This window comes from Lissotriton vulgaris, chromosome 7, assembly GCF_964263255.1.
Source record: "Lissotriton vulgaris chromosome 7, aLisVul1.2, whole genome shotgun sequence".
Lineage (NCBI taxonomy): Eukaryota > Metazoa > Chordata > Amphibia > Caudata > Salamandridae > Lissotriton > Lissotriton vulgaris.
In genome coordinates, this window is record NC_141695.1 from 1,701,147,613 (window position 1) to 1,701,167,184 (window position 19,572).

At 41.3% G+C, this 19,572-nt stretch overlaps 1 protein-coding gene across 1 annotated transcript in view; it reads right to left on the reverse strand.

The window, feature by feature from the left end:
• LOC147706352 (solute carrier organic anion transporter family member 4A1-like) overlaps nucleotides 1-19,572 on the reverse strand; it is a 184,704-nt gene that overhangs the window by 58,809 nt on the left and 106,323 nt on the right. Inside the window, exons 7-8 of the mRNA XM_086932844.1 lie at nucleotides 14,196-14,361; nucleotides 3,079-3,251 (exon numbers count right to left, since the gene is read on the reverse strand). Of these exons, the coding sequence (XP_086788970.1) occupies nucleotides 3,079-3,251; nucleotides 14,196-14,361 (339 nt within the window). The remainder of the gene's footprint in view (nucleotides 1-3,078; nucleotides 3,252-14,195; nucleotides 14,362-19,572) is intronic.

A 19,572-nucleotide genomic window follows, 5' to 3' on the forward strand; every position in this document is an offset into this window, starting at 1 on the left:
AAGCAAGGAAAAGGTCTGGCAAACATACAACAAAAGGCACATTTTATATTTTCAGAGAAATGGGAAACAACGCTCTCGACATAGCGTGATATAAGGCTGTACTAACCAAGATAAAAGACATGAACCAATCTGCATCGCAGAAATTGTGCCACATATAACAGGTTACTTTTGGGACCGCCTAAATTATTAATAGATAATGATCCCCCTTACCCAACAAACAAGGGAAATTACTTTGCACTAATGAAGCAAAATAATTAATAAGCCATTTTAAAATGAGTAGAAATACAGTTGTGGCATCATGTAGAAACAACCTTGATTATTGCAAGTTACAAGTACATCTCTACATAACTTACTCCTAAGACACAGAGTCCATTAAAACATCAACATGAAATGAATCTACTTCAAAACGAAAAATACAGAAGATGAAAAAATCATGCACGTAGGAAACTTGTTCATGCAACCTTGAAAACCTCATTTTCTTCATCTGTCAGTGCGAACAAGCCAAAGCCCCAGTATATTAATTTTGCGGCCTGGATATGCTAAATTAAACACACGGAAGTAAACATATTTTTCTAGCGATTATAACACTTGGTCAACAGTGATGGATATATGCCAGTCTCCGCAGGCGTGCAATTATACTCCTGCCTGAAACAAAAGCCTATGTGTCCTAATGAACCAGTTTGGGAAGCACTCTCAAGACGGAACGTGCCATAGCTCTTCTGGTGGTCGGTGACTTGCGATATCCTTAAACTGTAGGGGCCTCATTTATGAGAAATGACGCATTGCTGCGTGAAAGCAGCGATGCGTCACTTCTCAGTAGGCACTCCTTGTGAAATTCCTGATGCGTCATATTTAATGTATGACGCATCATGTCGCAAGGAGTTACAGATACGTCAGTATTTCTGACGTATCTGTAAGCGCAAAAGTGACGCATTGATGGACTGTGTCACAAAAGTGACGCAACTCCAGCAATGCGTCCTTTCACGTGGGGAAAGCCCCATGTGAAAGGGCCTGCGTCAGTCTTACGCCTGCTGTGAAGCAGTCGCAAGATTTTGACGCAACGGCGACCTAAAAGTGAAGCAGTGAAATCTCACACTGGGCTGTTGTGCGCCAACGCAGGCCCTTTTGCATTGAGGGATTCCTTCATGCACAAAAACAATCAGAAGACACGTTTTCCTCTTTCTATGTGTGCTGAAGGATACAGCACACATAGAAAGAGGAAAAACAAGGAGAAATAAAAGATATTTCTCCTTGTTGTGCCTGGGGAGGCGTACGTTTCTGGTGCTACTTCAGAATTAGGATTTCTCATAAATCTGGGGCAGTGTCAAAAAGCCATGGATGTTGCTGGGAACGCCCTCATCAACACCCATGGAAAGCCCCTTTCACGTGGCTTTACCCACCCTTATAAGTATGCCAGTGGCACATTGCGCCACCGGAACGTCAAAAAAGGGACGTTCCCGGTGGCGCAATAGAGCCAGTAGAGCATCATAAATCAGACCCTGTAGGTATATTTTAAATGGTCATTGTGTGTAAGAACCTTAAGTCTGATAACAATTTTGTAAACATAAAATGTCTTTTTTTTATAGTGACAAGGTTGGCTGGCCTTTCTGAGAAGAGAGCGGGTAAACCCAGACTTTTATACCTCATCCAGCATGCAATTTGTAGCTAAATGTCTTTGTTTTTGTTTTGTCAAACAGAAGTTTTTAAGCTTGGTTTGACAGCAAGCTGCGAGAGAGGACAATTAAAGAACCCTTGAAATTCAGTAATTTAGGGGGTACCGGCCTGATGTATATAGTCAATGTTGGAATGCAATAGGTTTTTTGCACAGCAACAGGTCTGCGTCCTGCTTTTGTGATTCGATTCATGTACTAAACACAGTCACATTGCAAAATTCCTATAAAGGCTAATGTAATACACAGGTATGAGTGTCCTAGAGGGGTAGAAGATATGTATTGCATTGAGAAAACCCGATACAAGGAGTATGAATGTATTGGGGAATATAAATATTGGCTGTTACGAGTTAAGTCCTGCAAAATTCCGCAGATGTTTGGTGCCTTTTTCACCAAAAGCAGCATGACCCAACATTTACTGACCCTTTTCCCCTGTTAAAATTCGGCAGGTTTGGCCAGCCAAAATTTATCAGGAGAAAAATCTGAAGATGATGGGCCATATTATCAAGAACGGCGATAACATTATCACCGCTTTAGCGGCAGGAAACTGCCACTAAAGCGGCGATAATGGGCTTGATAATATGCCCTTGTGAATTCCCATAGAAGACCATGTTCTGGTGTGAACCTGGGCTTCTATGGGAATTCACAAGGGCATATTATCAAGCCCATTATCGCCGTTCTTGATAATATGGCCCAGAGTCTTTATCGTACTCGATAATTACCTGGTGCCATAAACATCCCAATACTTGTATTTGCAATGCCTAAACAATCATATTGAGTCACTCTCATAATCGAAGTCTAGACTCTCTGATAATGCCCCATGTGCATTCCTGTTTTCGAGGATTGTGTCTGATGGTGTCTGACATTCTCTTTGGTCCAACAATCAAGTCTCCAGAGAAGGGATTTTTGCAATGGTTTCTGCACAATGGTTTCAGCATCAGATCACAAACCTCTTGACAAGGTTCAACAGTGTATGGCCCTTTGCTGTGAATGATCCTGCTAGCACATGCAGATGAAACTGCTGCAAAAGACGGAAATGGGGTGAGTATGTTCCCTGTATCTCACTGCCTGACATTTGAATGCTGATGCCCCACACGGGAGACCACCTTTACTATGCAGGAGTTTCATTGTGGTAGGTTTACAACGCAGGTTTTACAACGCAAGTTGTTTCAACGACTTGCGCTGGAGGGCGCTGTAAGCTAAGGAATAGTGCGATTTTCTATTCCAACACCTTCCCTACTGTACGTAGACTGGTGTTGGAATAGTAAATAGTACTATATCTAAGTCCAGCGCTCTCCAGCGCAAGTTGTTGAAACGACTTGCGTTGTAAAACCCGCGTTGTAAGATACCGCAATCAACATGATCGCGTAGTATCGTCATACATTCGGCCCACACCAGCCCATCTTACCTTAGTGTTGCTGTCAGAGCAGGCATACTGCAGAGGAAGGTGAACAGAATGATGACAAAGATGAAAATGAGGAGAACAGACATTTTCTGGCAGGAAGATGAGCATTTCCCATTATCGGCCTGGTTGACATCCATGGACACATTGCCACCGATACAGCTGCAGTTATGGTAAGTCTGGGAAAAAAACAATTGTCATTAAGAGCCATGGTTTATAAAAGGAGGCACAGCCATACTACTTCAAGTAAATCTTAAACACTTTAAGTATCTATGAGGAAGAGGAGAGCCCAGGATGTACATAGGTTTCTATACATTATTACTATCTTTGTCTTTTGTAAGCTTACTGTGTTTTCGTTACGCATTGCTTTAGAATTGTGGGAGTGCAAGCATTCCATGATGCTAGGTGGAGAAGTGTGGCTCAATGGTTAGAGCCGCAGACCCGGATGCAGAGGTCTAGCCCGGGACCATGGTTCAATTCCCTGCCTCGGCGGGTCTTGGGCTCAAAAATTCCACGGACCTGATAATTCTCGCCTCGGGGCCTATTCCAATCATGGAGTCCCACTCTGCAACTCTGGGCAATAGCTTGCTTAATCTCCACAACAGCCCCCACAACGCTAAGGATGCCTGGCCTCCACCTTGGGGGTGCCCAGGAGTGGATGCCTCACAGGGAAAGCCAGGATGGGTTCCACAGCGGTATTCGTACAAGCGCCTTGAGACCCTTGCGGGTGAGTAGTGCGCTGTACAAGTATCAATTTACAATTTTTACCCCGGTGTTGCAGTGTTCCAAATACTGAAGTATAGGAAAAAGACAGTTAGAGAATGTAAAATGTTTACTTCTAGTGCTGTCTACGTAGGACACACTATCTCTTCTGAAGAGATACGTCCTTTTTAAATTTGAATGAGAACCAAGTAACAAATTAAATAAAAAAATATAGGACTATACAGAATATCCACCAGCGCACACCTTGGCTAGGATAAACAATTTACACATATGAACAACGAGAAAATAGCTTCTATCATTTATTTTAGTCAATATATCCTCAATACATCTTGGCATTCAATTAGTTTGTCAGTGGAATTTGGTCCAAACTTCATTTCCTATTTCCTTCCATTTTCTCTCTTTTGAGTTTATATATTGCCGTCTCGATCTCCTGAATATCACACATACTCTGCCACCAATATGAGAATGCAGGTGGTTTACTGTCTTGCCAGCGCTTGGCAATAAATAACATCGCAATTGGATGGGTTTTATATCTTGATGTATCAATATGAAGGCACAGAAAGTATGATATTGGTGGCCAAAATTTCGGATAGTTTCATGCAACAGCGTGCCAAAAGTCTTGAAGCGTGCTGCAAGTAGGAAACATATGGACATCATCTGCATTATCCATGAGACTTCTAGAGCTGTTCGAATTTGATCTACGCTCGCACGCATATAATATAGGTGGTGTATAATACAGCCTGTGCATGAACTTCACATTTTGGGGTCGATTACGATCTCGGTCAGAAAGCATTCCAACCGAATCGATCTTGGGATGTTTCTGACCGACTCTGATCCAGGGAGTCTGTGCAACTGATTACGATGCATCTGGATGCGATTGGATCAGAATCCCATTGACTTCAATGGGAGCCTGTGTTCCGAGCAAATACACAGGCTCCCATTGAAGAATGGGGTGGCTGGGGAAAATCGTGCACCCTGTGGCGGGCACATTTGGTGCCTGCCACACTGTGCATAGTAGGAAAGGGGGATCCCTTCGTTATCCCAACGGCCCCGATTCTGAAGGCCCTGGGTGAAGGGCGGCCTGGTATGGGGCCCCAAAGTCAGATTCCGACAGCCGATCCGTCGGAACAACAGATTCAGAAGGGCTTCCGAATCTGCCATCGTAACTACTAGTTCGGAAAGCTTTCGAGTAGTTTTGAAACACGCCCCGTAGACACACACGTTTCAGCTCAGTCAGAAGGACTTAGACTTTCCAAATGCCGTTCGGTTTGGATTCGGAAAGTCCGAACATCTTCAATTGCTCGTTCGGAAAGGTTTCCGAATCCGTCGGAAACAAGCCTTCCGAATCTGATGTGGAAAACCCAAATCCCATTGGAGCCCTTCCGAATGGCATCTTAATCGACCATCTCTGAGCTCAAAGGTTGGCACTGTGGAGATACTTGTTACTCAAAACAAAGCTATGCTCAGTCATCTCAACTGTGATGTACATTCAGTACGCAAGCCTAGGCTTTTCCCAGTTGTGTATTATAATGAAGGCTCTTTGTTTTTCGTTTTTACAGATAAATACAGACAGAAAACAATGTGTTTTCTGTCTGCATTTATTTTTAAAAGTGGATAGATACATAAAATTGTGCTTCTTTTAAGTGGCTCTCCGTACTATATTTCATGAATTGCAGCCCAACAGCTGAGCAGATGGACAGCATGAGAAATTAAAAAGCAGGATAACATTTCTTTAAATAATGGCATATGGCAGCATACATTTGTGGTATAATGCTAATATTTTGTGGCTGTATTGTTATGTATTATTTGGCAGCTCAAATAGCTAAATCATGACAACGATCTAAGGATGAGTACGTGTACATTATTTATACACAAAACATAAAATAAATATGGATAAATCCAGATAAAATGGCCAAAAAATATATATGGATAAATACAGACTGAAATGTTAACAAATATAAATACCATAAAATCGGGAGCCCTAACAATAATTCAAAAATGTATAGGCAAAAATGGTATAAACATTCTTAATAGTTGCTGTTCTGGACATACTAAGTACTTACAGTAATTCAATTTTCTCTGGCTGTATATTCAATTGCATCAAATAATCACTTAGGGTCCGATTCCGATGTCGGACGGAAAAGAGTCCGTCCGATATCGGTAAGGAACTGGAACCGAACGACCTCCTGTAGTCAGTTCCAGCGATGGAAGTAGGATGGGACTGAACCCTGTTCGGTCACATGCTTATTCTTTTCATTGGCAGCATGCATTCCGAACGGAATGCATGGTCTCATTGAAAAGAGCAGTGGTGCAGTTCATCCCTGCACCCCGGTATACAACGTTTACCACGCATTTTTTACCATGCACTACACTTACAACGCAGGCATTACCACGCATACCATTACAACGCATTGCGCTGGGGGGCGCTCTAGGATAGGGAATAAGTTTAATTTTATATCCAACACCTTCCCTAGTATCCACGGGGACTGGAGTTGGAATATAAAATTATACTTACCACCATCCAGCACCTCATTTGTGGGATTGCAACTGTGATGGATCCAATTAATGATATGTATCTGATTGTGGGTTGAACGGGGGGGGTGCAGGAATATCGGTGGGTCTTTCTCCTCAGCTTTACTTCTTGTAGTTTAGTTTAGATGTGGGGGCGACAGGCACACTGGGGTGGCTCTTTAGTCGTATGCAGGCGTGCAGGGTGGGTGGTGTTGTAATGGGTTGTTTGAGTGGGGGTGGGTGTTTGATTTTCTGGTTACTGTTTTCGCAAGGCGCTCTATTGCTGGACTTTCTAATCGATGTGCTGGACTCTGCTTGGGGCTGGATCCTCTTTCTCTTTCATGATGGGGGGTAGGGGGTGGAGGTTGATGAGTTGGAATGTTAACGGGCTGGGGGACAAGATTAAGCGTGGGGTGGTACTGCAGCTCCTGAAACGTCACTCTCCTGATGTTGTTCTATTGCAGGAGACCCACTTGGTAGGTGACACATGCCATGCCATGAACAGGAAGGGGTATCGTCTAGTTGCCCATGCCGGGTTCGCCTCTGGATCTAGGGGTGTTGGAATTCTTGTTAAGTACGCTTTCCCACTTGAAATAGACTCCACGGTCCTTGATGATAGGGGACGCTATGCTGCTATTTCGGGACGGTGGGAGGGCCGCACTCTTTCCCTGGTCTATGTGTATGTCCCTCCTGGCCTACAATCCAATACCTTTGCTGATTTGGGACGGGTTCTGCTAGATCTCCCCGGGGGGTCTCTGATAATTGGTGGGGATTTCAACGCTGTGGTTTCCGGTTTGCTCGATAGACACCCCACTAGGGATCTACCAAGGGCGATTGGATGGCTGCCTGACTTCATGGACACTCTGGGCCTGGTCGACTGTTGGAGATTGCTTCACTCTGATCAGCGGCAGTATACGTTTCACTCGGGCGACCATGGTAGCCTCTCTAGGATTGATTATGTGTTAGTGCCGGCTGCACAGGCGTTTTGTAGTAAAGCGATCAAGCATATGGCCCGGGGTATTTCCGATCACTCCCCACTGTGGCTTCGGTTGGATTTAACATCGGGTGCCGAGGGACGGGTAGCCCCGATCAACCCTTGGTATCTTCGCAATCCCAAGACCCGCAGTGAACTTGTAAAGGCTTTGCATCACTATTTTAGGGAGAACGAAGGTTCGGTTTCCTCCGAGGTCTCCTTGTGGGAAGCGTTTAAGGCTGTTATCAGGGGTCAAGTTCTATCATTGATTGCTGGAGTCAAGAAGCAGAAAGAGGAAGAAGTGGCAAAGATAGAGACTGAGATCGCTGACTTGGAATTACCGCTAGAGCGGGAGGTGACCCGTTCTGGATTGCATGTTCTGCAATTGAAGCAACTGAAATATAAGATGTTGGTGATGGAGGCTGCGAAGGCTATTAGTTGGGAACAACAGGGGCGTCTCTATGATGTTGGAAACAAGGCAGGCAAGCTGATAGCATGGTTAGATAGAAAGGATAGAGCGAGTTGGTGGTACCGGAGAGTGCGACAGTGAGAGGAGCTGTTGTGACAGACCCACAAGAGATAGTGGCGTGTTTTGCGGATCATTTTTGTACTGTGTACTCTTCCGTGTCTGATAGGCCGGAGGAGGACTCGTGTTTATTATTACGAGATATTGCCCTGCCGTGTCTCTCTGTGGAAGACAGGGAACTTATGGATAGTACAATAACTGCTGATGAGGTGGCGTTAGCTATGCGTTCCCTGCGTTCCGGTAAAGCGATGGGTCCCAATGGTCTGCCGATTGAATTGTACAAGCTCCGGCCTGACAAGATTGCTCCATATTTAAGGGACATGTTCCTAGAGTCCCGGGACCGTGGTTTTCTCCCCCGTGACCAAAGATTGGCGACGATAGTTGTAATACACAAGGAAGGGAACCGAGGAATAGGTGTGCCTCATACAGACCAATCTCTCTGTTAAATGCCGAGCCTAAAATTCTTGCCAAGCTACTGGCTAATAGACTGATCAAAACCATTAGTGCTGTAATCCATCCGGATCAGTCTGGTTTTATCCCGCATAAAAACACAGCTTTGAACCTTCGGCTTCTGCACGTAGTCCTCGCAAGGGCCGCGACGCTGCGTGAGCCGGCCATTTTGGCATCTTTGGACGCCACTATGGCGTTCGATACTGTGGAATGGCCGTATTTGTGGGCGGTACTGGCTAAATTCGGGTTTGGTAATATGTAGAGTAACAAGGACCCCCTGGTAAGAATAGACTTCCTGGGTCAGGGTAAACAATATATGTAAATAAAACACCCAGGCAAATTCTAACAACCTACTAGCACATGAATGGTGATGAACACCACATAAATAATAATCAAACACTGTTTTTACACATGATATACAATTTAATTCTTCATAAATTTTTTATGAAGAATTAAATTGTATACTCAGTCGTCCCCAACAATCTAGCCTCACTATCCCAATCACACAATTCTGGAACAATCTTTCGTCCAGACCAATCACAGAAATAGAATGGACCAGTACATGGGTATCTTGCACGAGACACAAAATCAGCCCTACACTATCTCAGACAAAATACTGGCTCCTTCATAAGGCCTTCTGGACTCCGGCGCGATTATTTGCACACAACATCAGCCCATACGCCTTTTGCTGGAATTGCAAACATGCGGAAGGTGATTTATCACACATTATCCTAGAATGCGACTGTGTAGCACATTTTTGGGAGAAGATATTCGAGTTTCTCTCAAAACTATTCCACATTACACCAGCTAAAGAGCTCCCTTACTCAGTTTTCGGATTCACCCAGGACCCTTCCATTGACGCAGAAGATAAAGCGTTACTTGATCTCCTACTCACAGCGGCGGTCAAGACGGTAAACAGACATAATATCGAATCCAAAATATCGTTTGGACAAAATATCGAGTAAAAAATAGGGACTAGCCAAAATATCGACCAGACATAATATAGACTACCAAAATATCGAGTAATATCGATAATAATAGCCAAAATATCGAATCAAAAATATAGACTAGACATAATATCGACTAGATAGAATATAGACAAAAAAAAATCGAAAATAAGGTAGTTTTTAATATTTTTTAATAATTGTGTAATATAAATCTGTAGCGGGTTGTGGGTTTATAGGGGAATAGGGTGGGAAGTAATTTAATTATAATTAATTAATTATGTAAATTAATAATAATTGTTAATTAATTATTAATTGGTAAATAATTAAAGTATAATTGGTAAAAAATAATAATTGATTAATAATTAATTTTTAGTAAATTATTTTCTGTAGCGGGTTGTGGGTTTATAGGGGAATAGGGTGGGAAGTAATTTTATTATAATTAATTAATTATGTACATTAATAATAATTGTTAATTAATTATTAATTGGTAATTAATTAAAATATAAATGGTAATTAATTATAAATATTTAATTGATAAATAATTAATATTTAGTAAATTATTTTCTGTAGCGGGTTGTGGGTTTATAGGGGGATAGGGTGGGAAGTAATTTAATAATAAATAATTAATTATGTAAAATAATAATAATTTTTAATTAATTATTAATTGGTAATTAATTAAAAAATAATTGGTAATTAATTATAAATATTTAATTGATAAATAATTAATATTTAGTAAATTATTTTCTGTAGTGGGTTGTGAGTTTATAGGGGGATAGGGTGGGAAGTAATTTAATAATAATTAATTAATTATGTAAATTAAATAAAATTGTTAATTGTTAATTAATTAATAGTCATTTTAACCCCTAGGCTATCCAACGCTTTCCCTACTGTAGCACCCACTGGAGTGGGAATAGTAATTTGAACCACTATGCTATCCAACGCTTTCCCTACTGTAGCACCCACTGGAGTGGGAATAGTAATATTAACCCCTACGCTAACCAGCGCTTTGCCTACTGTTGCACCCTCTGGAGTGGGAATAGTAATTTTAACCCCTACGCTATCCAATGCTTTCCCTACTGTAGCACCCACTGGAGTGGGAATAGTAATTGTAACCCCTACGCCATCCAACGCTTTCCCTACTGTTGCACCCACTGGAGTGGGAATAGTAAATTTTACCCCTACGCTATCCAACGCTTTCCCTACTGTTGCACCCACTGGAGTGGGAATAGTAATTTTAACCCCTACGCTATCCAACGCTTTCCCTACTGTAGCACCCACTGGAGTGGGAATAGTAATTTTAACCCCTACGCTATCCAACGCTTTCCCTACTGTAGCACCCACTGGAGTGGGACTAGTAATCTTTACCCCTACGCTATCCAGCGCTTTCCCTACTGTTGCACCCACTGGAGTGGGAATAGTAATTTTAACCCCTACGCTATCCAATGCTTTCCCTACTGTAGCACCCACTGGAGTGGGAATAGTAATTGTAACCCCTACGCTATCCAACGCTTTCCCTACAGTTGCACCCACTGGAGTGGGAATAGTAATTTTTACCCCTACGCTATCCAACGCTTTCCCTACTGTAGCATCCACTGGAGTGGGAATAGTAATTTTTACCCCTACGCTATCCAACGCTTTCCCTACTGTTGCACCCACTGGAGTGGGAATAGTAATTTTTACCCCTACGCTATCCAGCGCTTTCCCTACTGTTGCACCCACTGGAGTGGGAATAGTAAATTTTACCCCTTCGCTATCCAACGCTTTCCCTACTGTTGCACCCACTGGAGTGGGAATAGTAAATTTTACCCCTACGCTATCCAACGCTTTCCCTACTGTTGCACCCACTGGAGTGGGAATAGTAAATTTTACCCCTACGCTATCCAACGCTTTCCCTACTGTTGCACCCACTGGAGTGGGAATAGTAAATTTTACCCCTACGCTATCCAACGCTTTAGCTATTGTAGAATTCACTACAGTTGTTACAATAAATGTTAACTATTTTGCTATGCTACGGTAAAAAAATTATATATGTTTATTTAATAAAAAGAAATTATATAAATATATATGTATTATTTTTTTTATATATTTTTTAATTTACAATAAATATGTATTAATATAACATTAATTTATTAATTTAAAGTAAGTTTATAATAAATATATTTATTACTACATTAGTTTTAACTTAATTTAAAGACATTTAAAAAAAACGATATTTTTACAGTCTATATTTTAGTAACTCGATATTTTAGAGTCAATATTTTTGTACTTACCTGTTTAAAGATAGTCAGTCGATATTTTGTCCATCGATATTTTATCAACAATATTATGGCAACTCGATATTTTTGAGGTCGATATAATTTCAGTGATCCGGTCAAGACAGTCCTTAGTAACTGGAAAGATACCAGCAAAGCCAACTTCGCAGGGTGGCTGAATTGGATAATCAGCTTACGTGGTGCAGTTAATGTAGCACTCCAACAGACACTGTGGCGCCCTCCCACGAGAAAACTGTGGTCAACTCTTGACAACTATTTCACGACACATAAGCCACCCTAAACTGGTCCCACACCGTCCACGATCCATTACCATGTGTTTGCAGACTCCCATCATTGTATTATTTATCATGTTTTTTTTTTTCTTTTTGGATGAGTAAAATGTTGTTTGAGTAAAATGACTGTGACAAAAATGTTATTTATAAGATATATGCTCTACTACTTTCGGCAAGATATCAGCCATGTACTTTTGTATTGACATTTTCCTTCTGATGTAAAGTAGCATACTGTAATTTTCGCCCGTGAAATTCTGACTCTAATTATGCTACTTGTTCTACTCATTGCAGTGGTGAAGGTGGGGGCGGGGTCTAATCTAAGGTGATATGTGTGCAAACTTGTGCGGAGATTCGTCAATCGACGCCAAAATTATTCCAAATAGAATGTTGCGTATTTCCTATGGGTAATAGGTCCTAACTATAACTATCTACTGGTGGTATATATATATATATATATATATATATATATATATATATATATATATATATATATATATGCATTAGAGGAATTGTAACTTTAATAATAAAATAATGATCCCAATTTTGATAATTATGTGAATATAACAATAGCTAAATTAGGAAAAGCACAAAGTGTAAATATTATGTATACTAAGAAGAAGGAAATTGAGAAATAACAGAGGCTCACCTCATTGGAACAGATGTTGTAATACGTCCTGTCCAACCGCTTAATCACTGCTGTGTGCTGACTAAACGCAATAATGCTGTATAATAATAGGTATGCTGGTCCACGTTGCAGCACAACAGATCCCTATAGGATTGCCTCTGAACAGGGCTGTTGAAGTGGAAACTGCCCTTGTATAGTGCGCCCTCGGAGTTGAAGAAAGTGGCTTGCTCGTCTTGGAATGGCAGAACTGAATAGTGGTAGAAATCCACCTGGCAATGGTCGCTTTAGTCACAGCTCTGCCTAGCAGAGTTTGGCCATAGGCCACAAAATGTTGTTGTGATTTACGGAATTGTTTGGTGCGATGTACATAAAACTTTAAACCCCTCTTTATGTCCAAACTTTGCAGAGACTGCTCTTCTGGAGTAGTTGGATTGGGAAGAAAGGTGCAAAGAATAATTGGTTCATTCAGATGAAACAATGTGGGCAACTTTGGTATGAACTTTGAGTTAGTCCTAAGGATGACTGTGTCCTATGTAAATCGGAGAAAAGGCTCCTGGATAGTAAATGCTTAAATTTCACTTACCCTCAAGCGGATATCAAAACTAGAAGGGTGGCTACCTTCCAGGTGAAGAATTTGAGGTCCACCTTATGAATCGGTTCAAGCAGTGGTTTAATGAGTTCAGAAAACACAATATTAAGATGCTACTCAGTTGGAGCAGGTTGCACCGGAGGAAAGACTCGTAAAAGGCTTTTTCATGAATTGTTTTAGTATCTTTCTGGAGCACAAGGATGGAACCTGAGGGGTCCGTCTATATCTAGATATTGCTGCAAGATGCACCCTAACAGATGTATTCACCAGTACTGAACCAGCCTGACAGAGAAGATATGGGCAGATTTGCTCTGGAGGTGCCTCCAGCGGGTGTAAGTTGTGTTGTTGGCACCATAAACGGAACCTTTTCCACTTTAGTCTGTATGATTCATTGGTGGAGTGTGCCCCAGCACTTTTCAAAATGTCTTTACAATCCTGGGGAATGCTTAGGTTATGAAACTCATGTAATTCAGGAGCCATGCACATAATTGGAGAGCGTGGGTCCGGGTGCAGAACTTGGCCCTGGTATTGAGCCAGACGATCACAAATAGTTTTCTTCGATCAGAACGATTAACACGCTTCACAGTCCTTTTCGTTGTGTTCCGAGGATAAGCAGAGGCTGTAGACTTTATGCAAATGGGTGCATGGAAACTTAGCCTGACACCCGGGACATAGTTTAAATGGATTCTGTTGCATTGACTGCTAGCGCAGTCGGCATAAGCAGGCCCAACGGCCTGCCCCGAGTTTCTTGATCAACGGTTTTCTCAGTTAAAACGATGCGCATCAAATGGGGAACCAAGATCCAAGATAATACCGTCGAGTGTAGAGGATTGCGCATCGAAGAAGTTCAAAAATGATACCAAACCGCAGCGCAGCAATACACATCCAAACCCAATGGCGGAAAAAAACAATCTGAGGATGGAGCCGATGCCCATGCACACTATCAGCAAAAGGAGGAGTCACCTACCTCGTGACTACAAAGACTTCTTCGAAGAAAAACAAAGTGCAAACATCCGGGCCCAACACTAGATGGCGATCTATTGCTAAAGCATATGATCTACAGCTCAAATGCCTCGAACATTTAATTTAGAACTTCAAGCAAACACAAGCATTTAACTTCATATTTTTCTGTAGCTCTTCATATATGCAACTTTAAGCTCAGGAGTAGTTTCAATACATAACACATTCTCTTGTGATCACATGGCATGTTTGGTTAGTGCAATATTATGGGTACCTTGAGTTCACCAGCAGGGTTGATGTGGACCCCTGAGCAGCCTGCATGGCAGGGTGAGTAGTACATAATGTTGTCAGTTCCACAAACAGGGCTGTAGATCTCCTTTGAACAGTTGCACCCTGCATTGCATGATGCTGTAAGCTGGAGGCTGCCTTCAGTCAGAACACTGCAGAAAACAGAATGAAAAGCAATGTTATCTGCACTTCAACAAACTCACAATACAATCAGCCTCTTCCACATGTTAGGAAGAGTTGTATGTCACATGAAACAAAAAGAAACCTTTGTTACTGTCCTCCTGCTCAGGGGTGTGTTGAAGAAGAATGTAAGGTGGTAAAGTTCAGCATGGTGCACTGGGTACAAAAGGCACACTAACAGGGCTACACCTCTTTAAAATAGTCACATTAGGGTGAGACTTACCCCTTTGTAGCACCTTTGTTGGGCCAAAATGCTACTCACTAACTTCAACTCCTCAGGCTTGTCTTTTCACAACAACACTGCCTCTATGTGTTTAAGCTGCCCTGCCTCTCCCTCTATAATTGTGAGAAGCAGATTCTCTTCCAATATAACCTGTGCCTCAACAGAATCACAATTAAGCATGGGCGAATTTTGCGAATCTGGCGTTCGCGAATTTTGCGAATTTGCGAACTCGCAATCCGCAAAATCCGCGAATTCTCGCGAATTTTTTTTTTTGTGTTCGCAAGGATTTCTGCCAGTTCGCAAGGATTTCTGACAGTTCGCGAGGGTTTTGTAACAGTTCGCAATCGCGAACTTACATGTCGGCTCGCAACGGTCACGATTATGTTGTTTCTACATCTGGTTCATCATCATAGGTTCCCAGCACCCTCTGTTTCACCCATGCCACCCTCTGGTACATCAATTATTATTATATTTCTTATATAGCGCCAGAATCGACCCCCGAAGGGTTATCTCCGCGCTTGCCTTGGGTACCCGTCCTGGTTTTTCCCTGTGAGATAGCCCCTACAGGGCATCCCCAAGGTGAAAGCCAGGCATCCCGCCGCGGGGGGGCCGTTGTGGAGATTAAGCAAGCTTAATGCCCAGAGTTGCAGAGTGTGAACCCATGATTAGGTCAGGCACCGAAGCGAGAATTATCGAGTCCGTGGACATTTGAGCTCAACACCCTGCCGCGTCGGGAATCAAACCCTGGTCCTGGGTCTGACCTCTGCTTCAGGGTCTGCCTGCTCTAACCAGTGAGCCACACTTCTCAATGCCTTATGCCACCCTCTGGTTCATCATCACTGTAGATTATGGGGGGGGGGGAAAGCAAGCACACCTGCCTGCTTCAACTGACATGAATTCATTTGGGGTTGATTTATTAATGTGTCACTGTTTTAAAATTCCAGTCTGGCACCTGCATCCTTATCTGTAATTTGCTTTCTGTTGCAGTGCACTTTTTTTTCCAGGACCTTTGTGGCCTACTTGTAGCTATTCTATGAGCCTGCTGTGAGGGTCAGAGCTGGGTCATACAATTGTTGCAACTAGCAACTGTACTCTGGAGGGGCCCTTGTCAGGAAGCACTACAGGGAACGGTTACTAATGATGAGTTTGAACTTTTGAACCTGCTTTCACTTTTGCAAAACTCGTTTTTCTGCAGAGCAGCATTACAGCAACTTTAATGCCCCACCAAGCTTATATGAGAAAGTTGATTTCTAATCCAAAAGTTATCCAAAGAAAATCAAAAGGCCTCAAATCTAAAAAAGTGCAAGCAAATGTCAACCTGAGGAGTTATTCTGATAAAAATAATCATTTTCAGAAGGTCTATGCTGTTTGCTAGTAGATTTCTTGTGCGGAATTGCAATTTTTGTAATTTCGCAAGTGCGAGATTGTTGCTGCCCGCCGCACGTACATGTTCGCAATTGCGGACTTACACCGCAAAGAAAAAAATCCGCTGCGTGCGAATTTGCGGATTTTGCGGGAAATTCGCGAATCTCGCGGATTGCGAATTTACCGAAAATCCGCAAAATCTGCGAGCGTAACGGATTTTCCGCCCATGCTTAATCACAATGAACTAACTCATCCTTATGTATGACCTTTCAAATGAGTAGAAACCAGAATGCTTCCCTAATGCAGATGCTGAACGTTAATAGTGCATTGTATTTCTATCAAGATTTTGAAAAATATTTATACCCAGTCTTTGAGGTCTACTTAAATACATGGTCACAAAAAAGAATACAATACAAAAGAACAAGTAAGACTATTTGATCAATTGGACGAATGTGCATGTTTTGTTCATTATTTCTGTTTCCCTATCAAGTTGAATTTATTTTTCATCAATTATATAGCAAAAATATAGGGTACATTCATTGCTGCTTAGCGCTCTCACTACTTCAAGGAAAACGACTTAGTTTAATGTCCCATAAGAAATTAACAGGCTTGTTCCCCACTGGATGAGGTAAAGCAAGACTCATTGCTCTCCCCTTTATTCTGCTGCAATAATTCTGAACACACATATCTTTATTGTGTGTACAGAAATCTACTATTCATATTAGCATTCCAACGCATGCAAAATAACATGCGAATCTTTTTTTTTGCAGTACATTTTACTCGACATGGATCTTCGTAATTTAATATCAATACATTATAGAGAATTTCATTTTCAGAGACATTTTTTCAAAAAATTATCTCAAGGAAAAAGTCATAGCACACGTTGAAATGTAGAATTTAAAGTCATCTGGTTGATTAAACCCAGTTCAGTTGAAAATAGTATGTATTTTTAATTAAACTTTCTCTTTTTGTAATTGGTTCTAAGAATCATCTTGAAAAAGAACACTACTACCATCCCAGCTATAATCTTTGACCTAGCTTAACTTTTTTTATTTTTATAAACCACGAACTTGGACGGAGCGCATTTGTAGAGCACTTTGAAAGAGAAACAGACTAGCTACACATTTTACAGTGAATGAAATGAAATTGTCACTCAAAGTGCTGGTGCCGCATCCAAATTGTAGTAAGCTACATACAAATGCCATATTATAAGATAACTAATGAATGTTAGCAGGCAGGCAGTGATCCTCCCGCTTGTAGTGCAGCATCTCTCGAGTGATGATGTGGGATATAGTTGGAGGCGAACCACCGAGTCAGGAACCCCCTGGTCCACCCAGGTCCGCAGTACTCTGTTGGCGAGAGTAACTTTCCTTCATTCCCACTGAACACCCAATGATCTTTCCATTGATACCTATGAGCAAGTCTGTGCTTCTTCTTCCAAACAGTTTTTCACCCACCTCTTCTGAGTACTTCATATAACCTAAAATAGCTTCATTCTTAAGTTTCTAGTTCGTGGCTTTTTCTCAGGAGGCGGATACATTGAATTAATGCATTTACTATTCAAGGAGATGCGTCTCAAGGATTCGCTTTTCTTTTTTTTTTTTTTTTTTTTTATTGAAGTCTTGGATGCACCACAACACAGAAATATACTAACATATGCCGAATGAGTTCGGAACCAAACGTATTCGATAGAGAATATAAATAAAAATACATTCCGTAACATTCCCAATATTCGTTAAACAAAATACGATTCCCAGATTTTCTCAAATTTCCGAACCACCCCAATTCTTTGAGCATAACTTTGTTCACATTTTCTAACTCTCTCCATTTTATGGCGCCATTCTTGTACCGTAGGGCAATAATGTGAACGCCAGTTCTGAAGTAATAATGATCTAGCCACGGCCATAGCTATATACAATAGTTTGACTAGTTGCCCAGTTAACATCAGCTCTAAATCAAAGCCAAACAAAATCAATTTAACATTCTGTGAAATCATAATTTTCTGTTGATTTTGAAGAAATGCAAAGATATCCTCCCAAAAGGATGCTATTTTGGGACAGAAAGCAATAACATGAGACCAATTGGCGGGATTATAATTCAAACATCGGAAGCAGTTAGATGAGCTATTGGGATACATTTTAGATACAATCGCCGGGGTATAATACAGGAGCCACTTACTAAAAAACAGCATTCTGCGCCAATTAGCGCCTCTTAGTACAGAGAAGTTCAGTCTATTAATTTTCTGCCACGCAGTAGAAGTTAATGCTAAATTTTCCTGCCCTTGCCATTTATGAACTGCTTTAAGATAAAGATCCGGGGCCTTATTCTGTGTTAAAGAGCGTTTCCACTCCCCTGGTTTCTTCTCATGTATAAAAATAAACAGTTCACTAAATAGCTGGACAGGAGGAGAAAGAAGTGTAGGATCCAGTTGACGCAATACACTGTAAATCAGTTTATATGAACCCAACATTAAAAAGTTGCCTTGAACCAGAGGAGCCATATCTGAAGGGGTAATCCAGGCTCCGTCTTTCATAAAGTTTTTTAACATTGTAAACACTGTCTTATACCAATTTTCTACTATTTCCAAACTTATATCCGTCCCTAAAAAAGAAAATGCGCTATATAAAGAGGAAGTTAGATTAAGAAAAGGGAGGGAATATCTTTTAAGCATTGCAGAACGCTTCTTGAAAAACCAGTTTAAGACCTTGTAACGAACCAGTTTGGGTGATTTAAATATTTGAAGAGGAGAGGGAATCTGGGTCTCTCGGCTAATTAAATTAAAAAAAAAGTTGATAAAGAGTTTCTGGTTACTGTCTTTAAATCTCGCTAGGAATTGGGCTAAATACGCATTGTAATAATCTTTCAGATTTGGAAGAGCAAGCCCTCCTTGCTCCTTATCCTCATATAATGTATTTAAAGCTATTCGTGGGGTCTTTTTGGCCCAAATAAAAGATGAGAACAAAGATTCTGTTTTAGCGAAAAACGATCCGGGTAAAAAGCAGGAAATGGTTGCGAACAGAAAATTAAATAAAGGAAGAACTGACATTTTAATTAGTGCCACCCGTCCTAAAATAGATAATGGTAGAGGGTTCCATCTTTCCAACATTGAACGTACTCTATGAAGAAGGGGCACAAAATTTAGCCTGTAAAGGTCTGAGACAGAAGAAGAGAAAAGAACCCCTAAATATCTTTTCGGTTTATTATTAATACAAAGTCTTAGATCAGGATGGAGTTCAGGATCGGAACCACCACAAACCAGGATTTCAGTTTTTTTTTTATTGATACGATATCCGCCAAAAGCTTCAAACTCTTCAAATATTTGCAGAGCATAAGTTTGGCATTGCAATTCAGGTTTAATTAACAAAATTATATCGTCTGCGTATAATTTAATTTTAGGCATCGAGGTAATAGGGGGAAGAATATAAGCAGATTTCCTAATTGCAGTTGCTAAGGGTTCAATAAAAAATGCAAATAAAACGGGAGAGAGCGGGCATCCTTGTCTGGTACCGCGTTTAACCGGCACCAGGCCCACTGACTCTGCGTTAATAATAATATTGGCTTGAGCCTTTGAGTAAAGGTTCTGAATCAAATTTAT